The following is a 17,380-nucleotide window of genomic DNA, read 5'->3' on the forward strand; positions in this document are numbered from 1 at the left end:
TCACTTACCAGGAACTTTGTACAACTTTATATCCAGGTCTTGCTGAATAAACACAAGAAGCACTTTTGAGGCCATTTTAAGTATCCAGTTAAACCAAATGTACCTCAAATATTTCCATTTCAAAATGTCTTAGCTAACTGACCCTAATAGGTCTTGATTTTGACCAGGAGTAACCTAGTTTCACAGTTGAGTGTTAGTCCAACACAACATAAAAGTATGCAATGTGATATTGCACACTTTGTTTACTAAGTTGCTGTTTGCAGAGTGAATGACAACTCTGAGAGAACTGTATAGCACATGTATAAGACTGCTTAATTAAAACCAAGCTAACCTACCCACTAACAACCGGCTTCCTATATAACATTATCCTAGGCTGCATTTACACATGAACAAAATAAGCCTTTAACCGTTTGAGGCACAAATATTGGCTTCTCATGGCTGTTTGAACAGAGAAGAATCACCTGGAATCTGATTTGTCGACAGCCAGATGCCTCACAGAGTTGATCAGTTTGTATAATGACCACTGTGCTCAGACCAGTCATTATCAGTGCATTATCGATATGCAGAATTCCTATTCAAAGGAGTGGGATTGCATTCAACAAAAAAATATACTGTAATAATTATCTGACAAATAGGAAAACAAGTCCTGCACACTGCCATAACTTGCAAGAATTGCTTTATTCCAAATGAAAATGCATGCGTTTTGGTCTAGAAGAAAGTCTTATAGACCGAAACGCATGCATTTTTTTGACTTTTCCTATTTGTCTAAGCCTGGCTCCATTAATCCCTTTGCATCTGTCTCGAAGGCTTTAAGCCAGGTGTGCAGTAGCTGTTCTTTTCAGTTATTTGACAGACAGAACCGGTTCAGGCCTCCGACAACAATGAAGGCCAGAAGTCCAAAACAGTGGAGTCCCATTGCGAGATTACATTAAATATTGAAACAGATTTTCTTTCTCCAGTACAACAAGAGGCCAAAAACAGTTTTTCTGTTCCTGTGTAAATGTAGCTTTCAACAATCATTGAGCTGGCTGCATTGTCTGACACCCAACACTGATTTCCTAGCAGCCTTATGAACGGCACTGCTGATAAGAGCAAGTTATTGATCATCATCACACAACACAACTTCAGCTTGACTTGTTTCTGATCACATAACACAACAATTCTGTTTTGTATGTTTATGTGTACATTTTTCATACGCAGTTTAAGAATTCGACCAAAACTGAGAATCACAGCAGTGTCGTCATCAGAAGACATTTACATCACAAGCCCAATGAGCTGCAGATACACTGTGGAGAGTAGAGGCGAGTTGTGTGTGTAGCAAAAAGGTTTTTAATGTATTGTCACAGTGATTCTCAACCGGTGTGCCACGACACGCTGGTGTGTGATCGGGTGAGCTCTCCTGTACCTTGAGGTTTTGTTCAAAATTAAGAAAATCGGTGTCAAACAAATTAAATTAACTCCATTAAGGTCTAATGAAATCATAGTTTCTGCCATTCAAAGATAGTGCACTTTACTGCTTGGCCTAAAGCTCTTTACATTTTATTATATTCACACTCTTGTATTATCATACTGGGATTTACGGGATATTTCCAAACAGGAATAACCGGAGTGTCTTGGTATTCTGCGTCTAACTGGCATTGTGGCGATTAAGAAGGTTGAGAACTGCTGCTTTTTCCAGATGCCTTGGTGTTGTATTAAGGAAACGGGGATAATAAGACAATTACGCACCCAGACTCCCTCATCCTTTCAAGAAACAACTGATATATTTACAAATGAACAGCAAAATCCCATTTTCACCTAACTGTGGTTAAGATCAGATCATGACAAGACTAAGATCAGGTCTGTGGCACAAATGATTAAGAAACAGCTCTTTTTGAATCCAGACCTAGAAACAATGCTCTCTAAATAGCCTCATCTATGTTCTGCTGATGGCTGGCTGGCTGTTTCAACAGCGCGCTCCCAGCAAGTTGGTAATTACAATGTAATCTGATATGGCATCACACAGAGAAAGAGAGGAGGAAGGAGGGAGGAGAAAGAGCGCACCAGAACACAAGAACCAACGAAATCAACAACGTGCTTGGTCTGCAGCTGCAACATCTCTCGTCTTGACAGTCCATTGGCAGGGTGTGGAGAGGAGGAGGAGGGGAAAAAGAAGAGAACAAAAAGGAGGGAAAGGAGGAAGGGGGAGCTTGAGAATCATCATATAAAATCTGTTTATTCTCGTTTTCTCCTGTCTGCCTTACATGGACACATCCGCAGTAGTAGTAGTAGTAGAAGCTGCCTCTACTTGGTGAGTAGAGCCTATAGCCAGAGTCTGAGTCCTGGTGTACGCTGCTGTCTTGGTTAAAATGCGTGCTTCCTCAAATTCCCTCCCATTGCTTCCTTTACGAATAAACCTGGATGCCAGTTTCATGTTTTCTCTTCAGGATTTCAGTCTTTTTTCAACACACAACAGATATTACAACAGATACTTCCATTTTCCTGTTTTTTTTGGTTTTGTTTTTGTTATTTTTTTCTTGATCACATCCCTGCCGGTACAGGTGCATGTCCCCAGGCTGCACAGTCCCTGACATGTAACACACTGCAACATGAATACTTCCTCTGTACTTAGGGACCATACAATTGAGCATATCCCTCAAACAAGAACAAGGGAGAATGTGAAGAAGCAAGCATTTTAACTCGGAACATCAATTGCACACCCCTTTGTGGTGGGAACAAGGGGGGGAGGAGGGAGAACCCCGCTCCTCTTTTCTCCTCTCAGTCATCCCCCAGACGGAAGCCCTGGCCCCAGTTGTGACGCCCTCCTCCTCCCCCTCCTCCTCCTCCTCCCCCACCTCCTCCTGCCTGCTCCTGGGGAGCTGGTCTCCTGGTGGGAGGGACTCCGAAGCCCGACACCCCTCCCCTCCTGTTGGGGAGGAACCGATACCTGGAGAGGAGAGGAGAGGAGAAGAGAGGAGAGGAGAGGAGAGGAGAGGAGAGGAGAGGAGAGGAGAGAGGAGAGGGGCGGTATTAAACAGCATTACTGAAAACGAAAAGGATTCTCCAGAGCACTACCTTGCAAGCAGATGACCAAGCCACTATTCTTATGCTATTAGGGAAAATGTAGAAGTACTGTTTATTGAAGTTAAGCCAGTTTCACCCTCAAATTGTTCTTATTGTGCACTGCAACCCCCCCTTCCCCCTATCAATTCAAAGCTCACGGTATAGGAGCCAGGTGATTGTATACGGTGCGTACACACACACACACACACACACACACACACACACACACACACACACACACTTACAGGAACTCTGGCGTGGAGAGGAAGGAGCGTCCTCCCAGGTCCATGGGGTATTTGAACATCAGGAAGAAGTAGAGGTGACCCACCAGGTTCCCTATCAGTTCGTTCACCACACTGGACAATAACACAGTGGAGAAGACTGACTGTTAGACTGACTCATTGAAGCTCACACAGAGAACATTATGCAATCCAACGTTTAATTCCACTAATTGAATTTCAGAGGGAGGAGTTACTTACGAGCCTCCGATGATGTAGTTGAAACCCAGGATGACCCAGGGTAGATAACACGCCTAGGAAACAGAACATACAATGAATAACACCATGATTAGGAATATTATGATTATCTTCATGATGAATGAATCATAACGGTGATAAGTTTTACATTCAAGTTAACAAAGTAATATAACATGGTGAGAACATGGAGTTCTCATCTTAGATCACACACATTAAGTCTTGTTAATAAATAGTAATACTAACTTTATTGATCCCTGTATGGAAATTCTCTTCGATTATTCATTTTTGATGGAGAATGACACTTATGGTAAGTACCATGAATCATGTTCCATCGCAGATAAATATATTGTATTATGTGTACTAATATCAGTGCTAATGGTGAAATGTTGGGTACCTTGAATATTGTTGCATACCAGATAGAAATGTTGTACTATGAGTAATAACATGAGTGTTAAGAGGTAAAATGTCCGGTACCTTAAATCGTGTTCCGAACCAGAAGGACACAATCATGTCTCTGTTGAGTTGAGCCCAGACATACAAAACTGACATGATCAACGGGATCATCAGCAACTGGAAACAATAACAATATGAATCAATTAAAAATAACACACCTTAACAACAACACAAGTCCAGACAAACCAACAAGACAAGAGGGGGTTTTCCTATCATCTTTACAGCATTGGTGGTTTTGGGTAATTTAGGTTTTGGTTACATCAAGCCGTTTTGCACCCAGTTTTGATCTTGTGCATGTTGGAGTCAAAGTTATTCCTTTTTGAATACTTAACTATCATAAAAGTGTTAATTGGAACCCTTTGCCCTATGCTTTGTTTGCGTGGGAAACTGAGAATAACTGTGTATTTCTTTTCAATTTCCCATAATCTCTGGCAGTGTTGGTAATGTTGATGCTGTGGTGGCCTTCCACTGCTGCATGAATGTAGAGAAAACAGGGAGAGGAGGATTCTCACCTGCATGTCCATCATGAGCCCAGTTATCTACAGCGACAGAGTCAAGGACAACAACATCATGGCTCAATACGATCACAGCTGGAGCCCGAAGATTAGAGAGGCTGGTGACTGGAAGGTCGCCAGTTCAAAACCCCACACAGGCTGTGAAAACCTGAGGGGGGGAGTGGGAGTGAACTGCCCCTCTCCCCTCCCACCTGCCCCTCTGCCTCCTCCCCACCATCAAAGTTCCCTTGAGCAAAGCATTTGACCTTGGTAGATCAAAGAGTGCTAGTGTGTGCATGTGTGTGTAACCTCCCTTCCGTGCGACTGCTCCCCGAGGCTGTGGCTGCAAATACGAGTATCTTCTCAACAACTTGCCTCGGGTAACAAAAACTGCCTAGTCACCTGTGTATGGGATTTAATTTGCAAACTGAAACCAAAACTGAACAACTGAAAAAAGAAATATTGAACACATGGTCCAATTTAGGTGGAAAGACTATAGGATTTTCACAAATCTGTCTTGAAAGAATAAAAGACACTTCCAAGTTTATCTGAAATCCAATTTATGTGAAAATGCAGGTGAGTTGGTGATCAGAACTGAACTCAATGACAACCCAGAAAAGACTGAGTGTTCAGATGTGGGCTGGTCTGCACTGCTGGTGCTGTATGTGACCTAGATTAGGTTGCTCTGCTCTGCAGGGGTAGAATGCCACTGGGCCACTGGCATAGTGCCACCCTGACATGGCACACTGCTGCAGAGAGAGAGAAACAGAGAGAGAGAGGGAAAGGAGCTATAGAGGGGTAAAGAGAGCAGTAGAGAAGGAGAGTGAAAGGTAGAGAGGAAGAGAAGCTAACAGAGTTGTAAACTTGAATGATTAAGGGATGATCTAAGTAGATAATAACACAGCATGCCAGCGGCTTAAATGGAAGGTTTAAAGAGTTTGGGATTTTAAGGCGCTGGTCAGCGGTGTAGACCGGCAATGAAAATAAGGATGTAGGGTTGAGGAGGATACAACAATGCAGAGCCAGTTGAAGAGGAGCATGAAGACATAGTCTGCCGGTCTGCCATCGAACGCCCCTGGAAAACAAAATGAAGCAAGAATGAAAAAAACGGTATGATAAGCCTCCAATGTATGTGAGTGTATGAGTGTAAACCACAGAGGTCACAGCCGACAGTAGCCTCACCTGTCTCTAGCCTAGTGGAGTACTGATAGAGGAAATACAGGTTGACCAGGTACAGAAACCCAGTGCCAGGACCGACTGGGAAATACAGGGTGGAAGTCACTGGTCTCCAGAGCTGAAACAAACACAAGAGACATTTGTTGCATAGTCTTACAATATGTAATGTATAGATGGCTTACTGGGAAACACAAGGTGGATGCCACTGGCCTCCAGATCTGAAACAAACAGTTTGAGTAATGCCTTCACAAAGCGTCATATAATAGTTTATAGTCGGACTATAGGTTTAAAATAATAAGAGTCCACTAGGAGTCACAGAGTGGACATCACTGGTCTCCAAATATGAAATCATACGCAAACAGAAAAACTGTGCATATAAAGATACAACAGGGGGAGATACAACCTCTAGTGCATTTCATCAGTCACCAGATCTAAAACACAACACAGAGAAAGACATACAGCTTGGCAGTGTAGTGTAGTCTATGTAGCCTAGAGACTAAGGTAGGCACAGACTGAGACTAGGCTGAAGGCTGAGGACCAAGGCCTAGTGGGACGTAGTGAGTCGATGCCACCGACCTCCAGATCTCAAACATACATCAAATAAGCCAAAAGGTCAATTCAGTCTAAGGATGTTTAACTGCACTACACACAGCATATATCAGCTCAGGTCTATGGCCAAGGGAGTCAAAGACAAACAGCTGTGATGAAAGAAGGGAAGGAGATCAGAGTCCTGCTGGGGGCAGGAATAATACAAGTTAAGGATTTCTTGTGCTGATGGGCTACACAAAAAACATCAGCTCATTTGACAAAACAGTGCAGCTCGACACACAGTCTCAAGGAGGACATCTGCTGTCCAATAAAGGTTTATGTAATGCATTCATTGTCAGTTATTTTCCAACTCAGAGCTCTTGGCCTCGGTGGAAGTGTGTCCTATTGTATTGTATTGTCAAATATTGTAATACTGTTGTTCCTAAGCAACATAAACAATTTGTTCATCAAGCCTAAATAAACAGACACATGGATCAGCTGAGGGAATTATATGGGAATAAAATGCATATGAATCATTTAACTGCAGTTAGAATAAAAGGCTGAGAATAGGCTGATGTGTAGCATTTATCACCAGGCTACTGTGGGTGTGTGATCAAAATCATTTTCAGGCAGAGAAGGCATCAACATAGCTGTGTTTGTGAGTGGTGCCAGACTTTTAACATAGTCATGTGATGGTGCCACATACAAGGCCTCTTATCACATGCTTTTTACATTTGATAACTCTGAGCACTCACAAAGTGGCACTTGTAAGTCTAGTTGTCATCCCGGGACAATCTCCATTAACCCCCAATCAAATACAAAGAGCATTTTGATTCATGGTAGCTGAGGTAGAGTCAATAAAACCTTCAAGGGATGATTTGGGGGGGTGATGAAATGAGGCGGCATCATCCTTGTTAAATTATGAAATGCATTCCCACTATTTAAAAGGGAAAATTGTCAGATTACAATTATATATGTTCCTGGTGTTGAACTTGAAAATAACTTACTCTGCCTAGTAGAGCTGAACAATTAATCAAGAAAAAAAAAAAATCGCAGTATGAAGAGAGAGGGGCGTCCAAAATGAATTTCTGAACAAGGTGTTTTAGAGCTCCAGGTAATCTTTGGTCCATGAATCAAAACCTTTCATCTTACTCACACTCAGTAAATTCTGCATACTGACACAAATTCACTTTTCTTTAAACAATTATAAACTTCTAAAACAATTACAAGAAAAACTTGTGATTATATGAATCACAGTTTAAATCGCAATTGCAATACTGTGTCAAGTTCAAGTTCAAGTTTGTTTATTTATACAGCCTTCTATCACAAGTATGTCTCAGAGGACTTTACAGAGAATGAGCCTAGCTCGGTCTAACTAAACAAAATCAGTGGTGAACAGAAAGATATAGGACAAGCATAGCGAAAAGCACAAGGTAGACAAGAGGAGATTTTAGCAAGACAAACAATCTAGCCTAACCTACCTGGCACCCCCAGCCTTAGACCCTAAATGCACACAAGGAAAAACTCCCAAGAAAAACCTAGTAGGAAAAACTTGGAAGAAACCTTGGGCGGGCTGAGGCAGAGAATAATAGCAATTTAGGTTATAGCTAGAGACATAGTTTATTATTTCAGGTCAATTAACTTATTCACTTTAAATCCAATCAAAATGTAAACAGCTACTCATTCTCAATTGCTCAATTATTTCTAAATAGATTGGATATGACCGCCAGATGTCTACAGTTTTTCAGTATTTGCATCTTGAAAAAAGTGCCACTTCCTGAATGGACTGAACTGAAAGTGAGCTGAGCTGACACCCATAGCTGGTTTGAAAAGGCGGCCCTGTGTGCTCTGTCTCTCCTGTGCTGGTCTGTGACAGCGGGGCAGATACAGTGATGCTGTCAGGACAGCCTACTGCTGTACTGACAGGCCTGCTGGAACCTAAACAGGATAGGAGCTCCTTTTTATTTATCACTAGAGAGAGAGTAGGCAGTGACAGATATTCTGAATCAAAGGTTCTCAGAAATGGAGTTCACCTGAAGGGTCTCTGAGGGAGATTCAGGAGGTTGACACTAAAATAAAGAATGGCTGTATTTCAATATAAATGCTATAAATCAGCACAATAATATGTTGCATAGGAATGATAACATATTCACTGTTATCTCTCCTCCTACAGACCCTCTAGAATGATGAGTCTGAATCACAACTAGATAAATAACATATTCATGAGTCTGGGTCACATAGCGAAGCTGAATTTCTTATTTGGGTGCCAGGCTGCAAAATGTAACAACTCCCAGTAAATACAGTTATAACATGATGTGCTAAATCATATCAAATCGAGCACTGCCTGTGTTTCTCTGAGATAGCAGGGCAGCCATATTGTAGCTGTCACGACAGCTTATTGGCTGGCAGGTTGGAAATATTACAGGGGCAGCTCTGTTTCATTTAGCATTAGAGAGAGAGTAGCTGGGTACAGTTTTAGTAGCCAACCCTGTATGTCAGCTGTGTGTGTGTTCCCAAAATACTGTCACCGCCTGGTGGCCTGCACAACAGGAACACGAGCTGCTGAAAACTAAAAGCCTTAAGTTAATGCGACCAAATACTTAGACATTACACGTTTCGGTCACGTTAACATCTACAGCGTTTAAACTGATATGTTGGTGTAGCTGCTGTAGTTAGTTCTTACTTAACTAAACTTACAAAAACACATTTGTCTTAGCATTTTGACAGAATCCGGAAGTGCTAACCTTGGTTCTTGCTCCTCGCTTTCTGATTGGCTGTTAATGTACACGACAAAGGCCTGCGTGAGCCTTGCTAGCCACCTGCTAAGCTAGGCTATCAAAAACACAACAACCACACATACAATTCCAACCGACACAAACCAATACAGCTAAACAAAACTTACTTGAAATTTGTGGAAGAAATATTCCGGCCATAGTACAAGGTACATAGGACTAATCAATCCCAGTTTCCCAATCAAGGGAACAGCAATCGACCCAGCAAACCAATACCGGGTGATGAAGGGGATGCTTTTGAACCAGTCCCCGATATCTGACATCTTTCCATATGATCTCAGCTGTGTGATAGCTGTGAAGTAGAAGTCCCCCTCTAAAAATTTAGTAATTTACAAACAACTGCGACCTCCCGATGCTATGATTTCAGAACTGCTCCACTGCTAACTTTACATGACGTGGCTAATCACAGGAAGCTAGCTCTCCATCTAAACAATCTCATGTTCCCGAGAATATCGCAGTTACTTCTGGTTAAGTATTTTCAAAATAAAGGCAAGTATGCCTTTATTTTGGCAAGTATGCGACAAACTTACAGATGATATCAATTTACAGATTATATTTCAAAGTGCAAAAACAATGTTGAAGGGCTTTTCACAGTTTATACATCTGGCCAATTTGTTGGCTTCACGGCTTTAGAAAAACGTTGTTTTAGGAAAGTCGATTTATTTAATTAGCCTTTATTTTACCAGGACGTCCCATTGAGATTCAACGGGACCTCTCCTTTCCGAGGGAGAACTGAATTATGTCACGCTCTTAGTTTGAAGGAAAATCTTAGAACCGGATGTCGTTTTACTTGACATGTTTTAGCCTTGCTTTGCTTACTTCCTGTCAAATTTTCACAGGCACCGAGTCAACCATCCAGAGGCAGCCAGCAACAGAAAGGGGCGTATCAGTAGATGATGGTGTAACAGTGTGCAACTTTACTGAAAATGTTCATACCAACTGGATGATTATGGCGATCTGCATATATATAACGGCTGTAATAAAAGTGGCTTTTGTGAGGAATCAACATAGTGTTTAGTCCTAAATTCTCGCTGAATCACAGGTATCTGTGAGGTATCAGGTATCTCGAACTACAGCTCCCACAATGCACAGCTCTATTTACCTGCCTACGTACTCCTTATGCGACAAAATAACCGCCTTGAAAACAAATGAAAAAATCTCTGCCGAACTTTTAACAGAAGAGAGATATTAACGTCATGTTTGTTTGTTGAATTTTACGAGAATTTGTGGTTTTCGGAGTAACAAAGAATGATGCTGAACTTTTGTCGGTGTTTTCTGGGGGTTCTCACGCCGCAAAGTATAAGTTGTTCTTTCAAATTTCGCGCTGTTCACTCCGCCACACGATAGGCTGCCGAGGGAGAGATTAGCTGGCTAGCAAACATTAGCTAGCCCCCTTACTGATCTCCTAATCTGTAGGGAGATCATCCTCTATTTTATTGTCTCAGTCTCTACAGCCGTGTTGAAAAATGCAGGTGACAGACATAGGAAACAAAGAGGAGGGGAAAGTCTGGCATCGAAAACCAGCACCAGGCAAAGGGTAGGTGTGAAATCAATGTTAAGTTACTGCCTGAGCAGCTTTCATGTGCACCTGATGTTGTTATTGTCATTGCCTCTCTTGAGTACTGTGGTTTACCTGGATTGTGTAAAATCTGTTTATGACATATAATTTTGAGTTTAAAACATCTTATAGCCGATTGCTAGCAGGTCGTACGTTCAGTCAACACAACACACACTTGTTGCGCTTGTCAGTCTTTATTGATCCCAAACCTTTTCATGTCAACGACCCCATCATAGATACACAGTATAGACTCCCAATTTGTCCCAGGGATCCACCATTGGTTAGTTTGCTACATAACTGCCTATAGTCTGGGTGGGCAGATAAAGGTGGGGAAAGTGAAATCTCTGATCCGAAAAGTCATTCTCTTAACGTACTAACCTCACATGAATGAAATATTAACCAAAATAAAACAATTCCTCATGTTTTTCTGGGAACCCCCTCAAGGGTTCCCAAAGTGGGAAGAAGTGGGTAAGTGACCAGAAGGTTGTCAGTTTGAATCCCCAGAACGACTGGGGAAATCTGGGCAGGGAAAATGTTTAAGTAATGGCCTTCCTTTGTGGAGATGCTAGTAAGTAAAGCGCTTCTGCAGCTGCACCCAACTGAGCACTGAGCGGCAGCCAAGTGTGTTTGATCTGTTGTGGGAAAACAGCATGTTCGCTCAGCAAATATTCCCTGGGTAAATTTTAACCACTAGAGAGCAGCTGTGATTCACGCAAACATCTTGATTTTCAGCTGAAAAAATAGTATGTGTGTGTAGTTTCCCTTTTAATGTGTGTTGTTTGTCTTTCTCAGTATCTTGGTGACAGTGGTCCGCAGTGCTCAACAGGCCAAGACAGTGCGTTTCCTCCATGTGACCTTTGACACCACCGGAGATTCCTTCCTGGCTGGAGATTACCATGGCAACATCTACGTCTTTGACATCAGTAGAAACAGGTCAGTTATTGTACACCCCCAAAACAATGTCCAATGTTGTTGGTGTTGATTTGTTTTTTGGTCTTTTGCTTGGATTCATGCATTTTAAAATGTTCTGGCCAGAGTTGGATCTATTGTGAATTCAGACATTATCACAACTATGATCCACTCACTGCTAGTCAAGCCATATTGTCCTGAAATGCCTCCGCTCCCCCCTGGACTCATTCCATTTAGTGCAGAGCCTTGTCTGTAATTGACCTGCCCTGCCCGTCAAACTCAGCAGGTTTTCTCATCGATCTGACCTTTTGTTTTACTTTACCTCTTTCCTGGCACAGGTTCCGTCTGGTGCAGAAGACCGGTCAGGCCTGCACTGCTCTAGCATTCAACCTCCGCAGGACCACAGAGTTCCTCGTGGCCCTGGCTGACTACTCCATCAAATGCTTTGACAAAGGTAGGACGGATACTTCTACACAGACAGACAGACCTTTTCTCTCAAAAGGAGTTTCATTTGAACTACACACCACTTTGACACACACTGCAATATCTTTCAAATTAATTAGCCTAAGCTCCAAAATGTGTTTTCTTAGACAAATTATTCAGGTCAGAGAGCTACAATAAAGATTCTGAATAACATGGGGTGCATCCCCCGGTAGTACCTGCTTTTTGACTTACTGTTACTGTTTCTACTCATCTTCATTGTCTTCCCACAGATGACATTGTAACTGTGTGGTGCTTCCTGGCGGAAGGCAATCTTTCTGCCATTTGATAATGCTCTCTTGTTTTGTCCTAATTATATTCTTAACAATAATTTGATGGGAGCACTTCCTCCAATCACTCATTAGTCAATATTATCTGTTTCTCTCAGACAACAAGCTACTGGTCAGTTTGATGCTGAGCCATGGGGGGGGGTGTCGTCCGTTTCTGTCCACTGCTCAGGCTGCTGCACAATCACCACCTCTGACTCCCCTGACTGCACAGCACAATAAATGCACAATAAATTACCTATAAATAAACTGAGCTGTGCTCTTCTGTTCTGTCCTCATTTTTTTTTTAACAGACACAAAGCAGCTAGTCAGTTGGATGCGCGGTCACGAGGGAGCGGTTTCATCTATCTCTGTCCACAGTTCAGGCCGCTACGCCATCACCACCTCCTCAGACACAGCCCAGCTCTGGGACCTGGACTCCTTCCAGAGGAAGAGGAAGCTCAATATCAGACAGTCTGTTGGCATACAAAGGGTAAGGAAGCAGATGTACTACCAGCTAGTTACTACTACATGCATGGTAAGATAATGATAATTGCCTGCATTTTAACTTTATTCAGATTTGTGAGTGAAGAGTTTCCAAAACACTATACATCCATTTTGAAGAAAAAAAAACGTTAATTTACAATTAGTCTTTTTATGCAGTTCATCGTTCACTCCTTCTAGAATACAGAGAATTCAGTTTGTAAAAGTGTCATTTTGTCAACTAAGGATTTAATTTAGCTACCATCCTCTGAAAAGGATACCATAATTTGTTTTAATTTTGTGAGAGTAGGTGTCAGCATTTTCAAATGGTCCATATCTGATTTTGGAACAAAACTCTTTAATAATATTCTGTTGGCATACAGAGGTTATATTCACGGACAGATAATCATGATAGAATCAATTTACGTTCCGACTCTATATCAGATTTATGGTAGAAACTCAACAGTCACATGGCATACAGAGTGTAAAACCCCAGTTAAAAGATCCATTTAAACTAAAGGAATACACAGAGTTATTTACATTGTTGTCGTTGTTGTTTTCATCGTCATGGCAACATGACATGTCATGGTTTGTGTTTTTCAGGTGTTTTTCCTGCCCCTCAGTAACACCATCCTCAGCTGTTTCAGCGATGACTCCATCTTTGCTTGGGAGAGCGACACGCTGTTCTGCAAATACCAACTACCTGTCCCTGAGAGTGGGCCCAGGATCTACTACAAGGCCTTTGCTGTCACACGGTGGGTCTTCTAGATCAGTGTTTCTCAACGTGGGGTCCGGGGACCACCAGGAGTCCTTGAGGGGGTTCCAGGGGGTCCACAGGCAAATTGATGAATTGTTAAACTTCAGCATTATTTCATTTACAAGAAGTTAACACAATTAGAAAATGTAGAAGAATGACTGTTTTGATCATAGTTTCTCTGCTATCTCTCTACCTACAATACAGATAGAATTCTGGACAAAATCATATCTAACAATAAAAATATTTGCATATTTGGGTCAGAGACACAAAATCTCATCAAATGGGGGTCCGAGGCCCAAATGTGGACTAAATTAGGGGTCCTTGATATGAAAAAGTTCTAGATCACTACCAGATAAATAACCAGCTAACCAACTATGTACGTCTTCACTGTATTTCTTTTGTTGTGTTCCTCTTCATATCTGCTCTTCTCCTGACTCACCCCATCGACTCTAGTAAATTAATAGCAACTTACTATAACATGAACAGTATAAATGTTTGACTGTCATTAACAGTGATGGTAAGACCTCATCTGCTGCGGGTCAACCTGCTCCACCTGTGGCATCTAGTTGTTTTGTCTTACATCTTTTTAAAAAGAAAAGTCAAGAGAAATCAAGCACTTTCTGACAAACATGTGTGACTGTATCTGGCCATTGACAGTAAGACCTATACTACCCAGTAATATACGTAAGATGAAATGACTTGACAGTGATGGTAAGACCCTTACTATTAGGATCTACTGTTACTATTAGGACTATATGGACAGGAAACACACAGGTGGATTCAAAAAATGCATTAGCCAATTTGGCTGCTACAGTAGGCAAACATGTGTAAGAGAAAATTCCAGCAGTACTGAGAACAAATATTTATTTTAGAACTGGCACATTTGGGCACATGGCCTTCATCAGGGTTTGTAAAACAATTAACTCAAAAGCATACGTACACAAAAACACAATAAAATCAATCAGTAGAATTAGAGACAATGGATTTATCAGCCAGTAAATTACAGACACAAACAGCCTCATTGAGCCATAGAAAAGGGAGGTTGAGAAAAGAGGATGTGGTCATGTGGCAAACCGCAAGCACTCCCATTTGTTACCTGCAAGTTACAGCAGCTTGGTAAAGACCTTTCTCATCCAACCTATATAGTTGCAGCTCCACAGGTTCCCACTGGCAGATTGGAGTCAAAAACAGAGGGAACAAAGGCACAGAGACTCAATAAAACGCCACAGGAACTCTTTGATTGTAAAATCCTCATTCATGCCCTCTGGGAATAAAATCAGATAAAATGTGTTTTAATGTGGTCAACATTACCGCCTCTTTGTTTTAATCTGTACCTGTGAAAAAGGAGGAAATGTTATTGTTGGTTTCATTAAAATGTCTGGCAGCTGGTTAGTAGTTGCATTGTTTCTGTTGATGGAACTCCTGTGTAGGCAAATTACCAGCCACAGCTCAAATTTACCATCTGGCTGATGGCTGGAGTTGGTTTCCCATCCGGCTTACCCTCCAAACACTGTGTAATAAGAGGCTTTGGTAAGGCTTTACCAAACACTGACAGAACTGGCTTTTGTTGACAGTGATGGTAAGAGCCTTGCAGCGGGCGGGCGCTCCAACCTGCTCCACCTGTGGTGTCTGGACAGCAGACAGCTGGTCAGGGTGGTGCAGATGCCCACCCAGGTCCGAACCGTCAGACAGCTGGAATTCCTGCCAGACAGCTTCGACGGAGGAGCCAGCCAGGTACGCAGACAGTAGGACTGGTGGACCTTTAGCCTGTCTGGGGCTTTCTTTCTGTTTGTTTGGGGGCTTTTTTTTCTGTTCTTCTCATCGCGCCTCTCCTGCTCTCCTGCTGTGGAGTGGAGTGTGTGTCTGTGTGTCAGTTTGAGGCGTGTTTAATGCCGTTTGTCTTGTCAAACTCAGGATATATTGAGTCACGGTCATTTTTGTTGTGTGTGTATGTCTGTCTGTACATGTTCAATTCGTTCTGCCATAAGTGTCTGCATCACATGTGTTAATGCCTATCTTGTCTCAGCAGACTCTGGGTGTACTGAGTCAGGATGGAGTGATGCGCTTCATCAACATTCACACCTGCAAGCTGCTCTTCCACATGGGCTCCCATGATGATGCCATCACCTCGGCCACAGTCAGCCCTAATGGACGCCATGTTGTGGCCATCATGGATAATGGCAGTATCAATGTCTACAGTGTCCAGAGTCTCACACAGGAATATAACAAGGTAATGAGGTGTGTGTGTGTGTGTGTGTGTGTGTGTGTGGCGGTGATGGATATACTAATAAGGTATTGAGCTGTATATGTTTCTGCATGTGTGTGTGATGATGGATAATAGCTGCATTTGTGTCTGTCACTTTTATCTTAACATGTAGCTCTCTCTCTCTCTCTCTCTCTCTCTCTCTCTCTCTCTCTCTCCCTCTGTCAGCCTCCTCCTCCCCAGGTTGCAGTAGTATCAGGCGGTGAGGCTGATCATGACTCCTCTAACCTAAAGGTCAAGGTCAGGTCAGAGATCATTCAGAGGTCGGCCAAGACCTCCGGCAGGCGGATGCAGACCAAGGTCCTCAGACCCCCCGCTGGGTCTGCAGTAGAAGACAAAGAGGTAGGACCAACACACACACACACACACACACATACACATACGCCAAAGTCCAAAGACCACCCCCTGGGTCTCAGGACTCAGGGTTATTATAGTTTTTTATTTATTTAATTTTCCGTTTTTGTTTCACTTTTTGTTTTAATTAGTTTTAGTGCGGGTGTGGTAGTTGGTTTAGCTTTTTTTTTTTTTTTTTTTTTCAAGAAATGTTTAGTTTTAATTTCGTTTTTATTCAGTTTCAGCTCTAGTTTTTAGTATTTCGGTACAGGTGTTATTTTTAAAGATATGAGTTCAGAACAAGCATTTTATATATTTGCAACAGGCATTGTGTAATACAAACCATACAAATCATAAATTCTGAATTGGATTTATGAATTTTTCAATTGGCATTCAGAAAAAATAGCCCAAAATTTTGCCCAAAATAATTTGCTTTTTTACCCTGCACATAAACAAAACAAAACAAAAATGAAATGAAAAACCTTCTTACCTGTATTTTCTGTTATATTTTACTTTTACAAGTAGACAAGTAGTTTTAGTTTTGTTTTTTTGTTTTTTTTATTTCAGTTCCACAACAATAATGATTTAAAAAAAAAAACGATTTTTAACAACTTAAGTTTTTGTCTTAGTTTTAGTTTACAATAACTTTGATAAGACAAGGTAGTGATTTGAGAGGAGCTGAAAGGTGGTGGCATCCCCCCTCTTAACACAGCTTATGTCATGTCTACCTATTTAATGCTGTTCCTCCACTCTTGTTAAATTTGAACAAACCTCCACTGGTTAGGACACACTCATATCAGTTAAACATACACACAAACACCAAGGTTCTCTGAACATCGATTGTAAACTATGGCAACGGTTAAATATGTAGAGACACACACACTAAGTGTTTTCCTTCCTCCTATTAGATGCAGCGAGTGTGTAAGTTTTGGTTTTGTGTCTGTCTCTCAACAGAATGAACTACCAGCTGGTCTGAATAAGAAGAGACTGGTGGCTCTACTCAAGGCCTTTGGAGAATATCCTGCTAAATACAGGTAAAGGCAGATTGCTTTCATAAAAGGAAGATTCAAAACTTTAGTTTAACTCTAAATGAGGTCAAATGTAGTACTTTTGCATGCAAAGCTTTTCAGAGGACCTGTCTAAGGATTTGCTGAAGGGATGTGATGTTTTCCCCCCTTTCTTTCTTTATAAGGATTTCAAGCTTTTTAAACACAACACTCCCATTAGTTTTTATTTCCCGTTTCCACATTCTGTTCCCCCTTCCTTGTTATTTTGTGCTGTGTTGACCACATCCTTATCAATACCCAATTCTAAATATCTTTGTCCAAAATTGTCATCTTAGAAATGTGCATAACATGTTTATAGATGTA

At 41.7% G+C, this 17,380-nt stretch overlaps 2 protein-coding genes across 2 annotated transcripts; one reads left to right on the forward strand and one right to left on the reverse strand.

Moving 5' to 3' along the window:
* Positions 1 to 2,194: 2,194 nt before the first annotated feature.
* Positions 2,195 to 9,380, reverse strand: derl1 (derlin 1). Its single transcript, XM_071520950.1, has 8 exons — positions 9,072 to 9,380; positions 5,648 to 5,759; positions 5,476 to 5,540; positions 4,484 to 4,510; positions 3,993 to 4,088; positions 3,522 to 3,574; positions 3,288 to 3,398; positions 2,195 to 2,926 (listed from the first exon to the last, which is right to left on the reverse strand). Exons 1-8 carry the CDS (start codon positions 9,222 to 9,224, stop codon positions 2,758 to 2,760), a joined length of 786 nt encoding a protein of 261 aa, XP_071377051.1. The 5' UTR covers positions 9,225 to 9,380; the 3' UTR covers positions 2,195 to 2,757.
* Positions 9,381 to 10,427: 1,047 nt separating this feature from the next.
* tbc1d31 (TBC1 domain family, member 31) lies at positions 10,428 to 17,048 on the forward strand. Its single transcript, XM_071520984.1, has 9 exons — positions 10,428 to 10,498; positions 11,312 to 11,452; positions 11,767 to 11,882; positions 12,489 to 12,667; positions 13,261 to 13,412; positions 14,989 to 15,148; positions 15,444 to 15,644; positions 15,846 to 16,019; positions 16,965 to 17,048. Exons 1-9 carry the CDS (start codon positions 10,428 to 10,430, stop codon positions 17,046 to 17,048), a joined length of 1,278 nt encoding a protein of 425 aa, XP_071377085.1.
* The last annotated feature ends 332 nt before the right edge of the window (positions 17,049 to 17,380 follow it).

This window comes from Centroberyx affinis, unplaced genomic scaffold, assembly GCF_046629955.1.
Source record: "Centroberyx affinis isolate AG114_WGS23_722 - 3 ecotype Tasmania unplaced genomic scaffold, CSIRO-AGI_Caff_v1 ptg000074l_1, whole genome shotgun sequence".
Classification (NCBI taxonomy): domain Eukaryota; kingdom Metazoa; phylum Chordata; class Actinopteri; order Beryciformes; family Berycidae; genus Centroberyx; species Centroberyx affinis.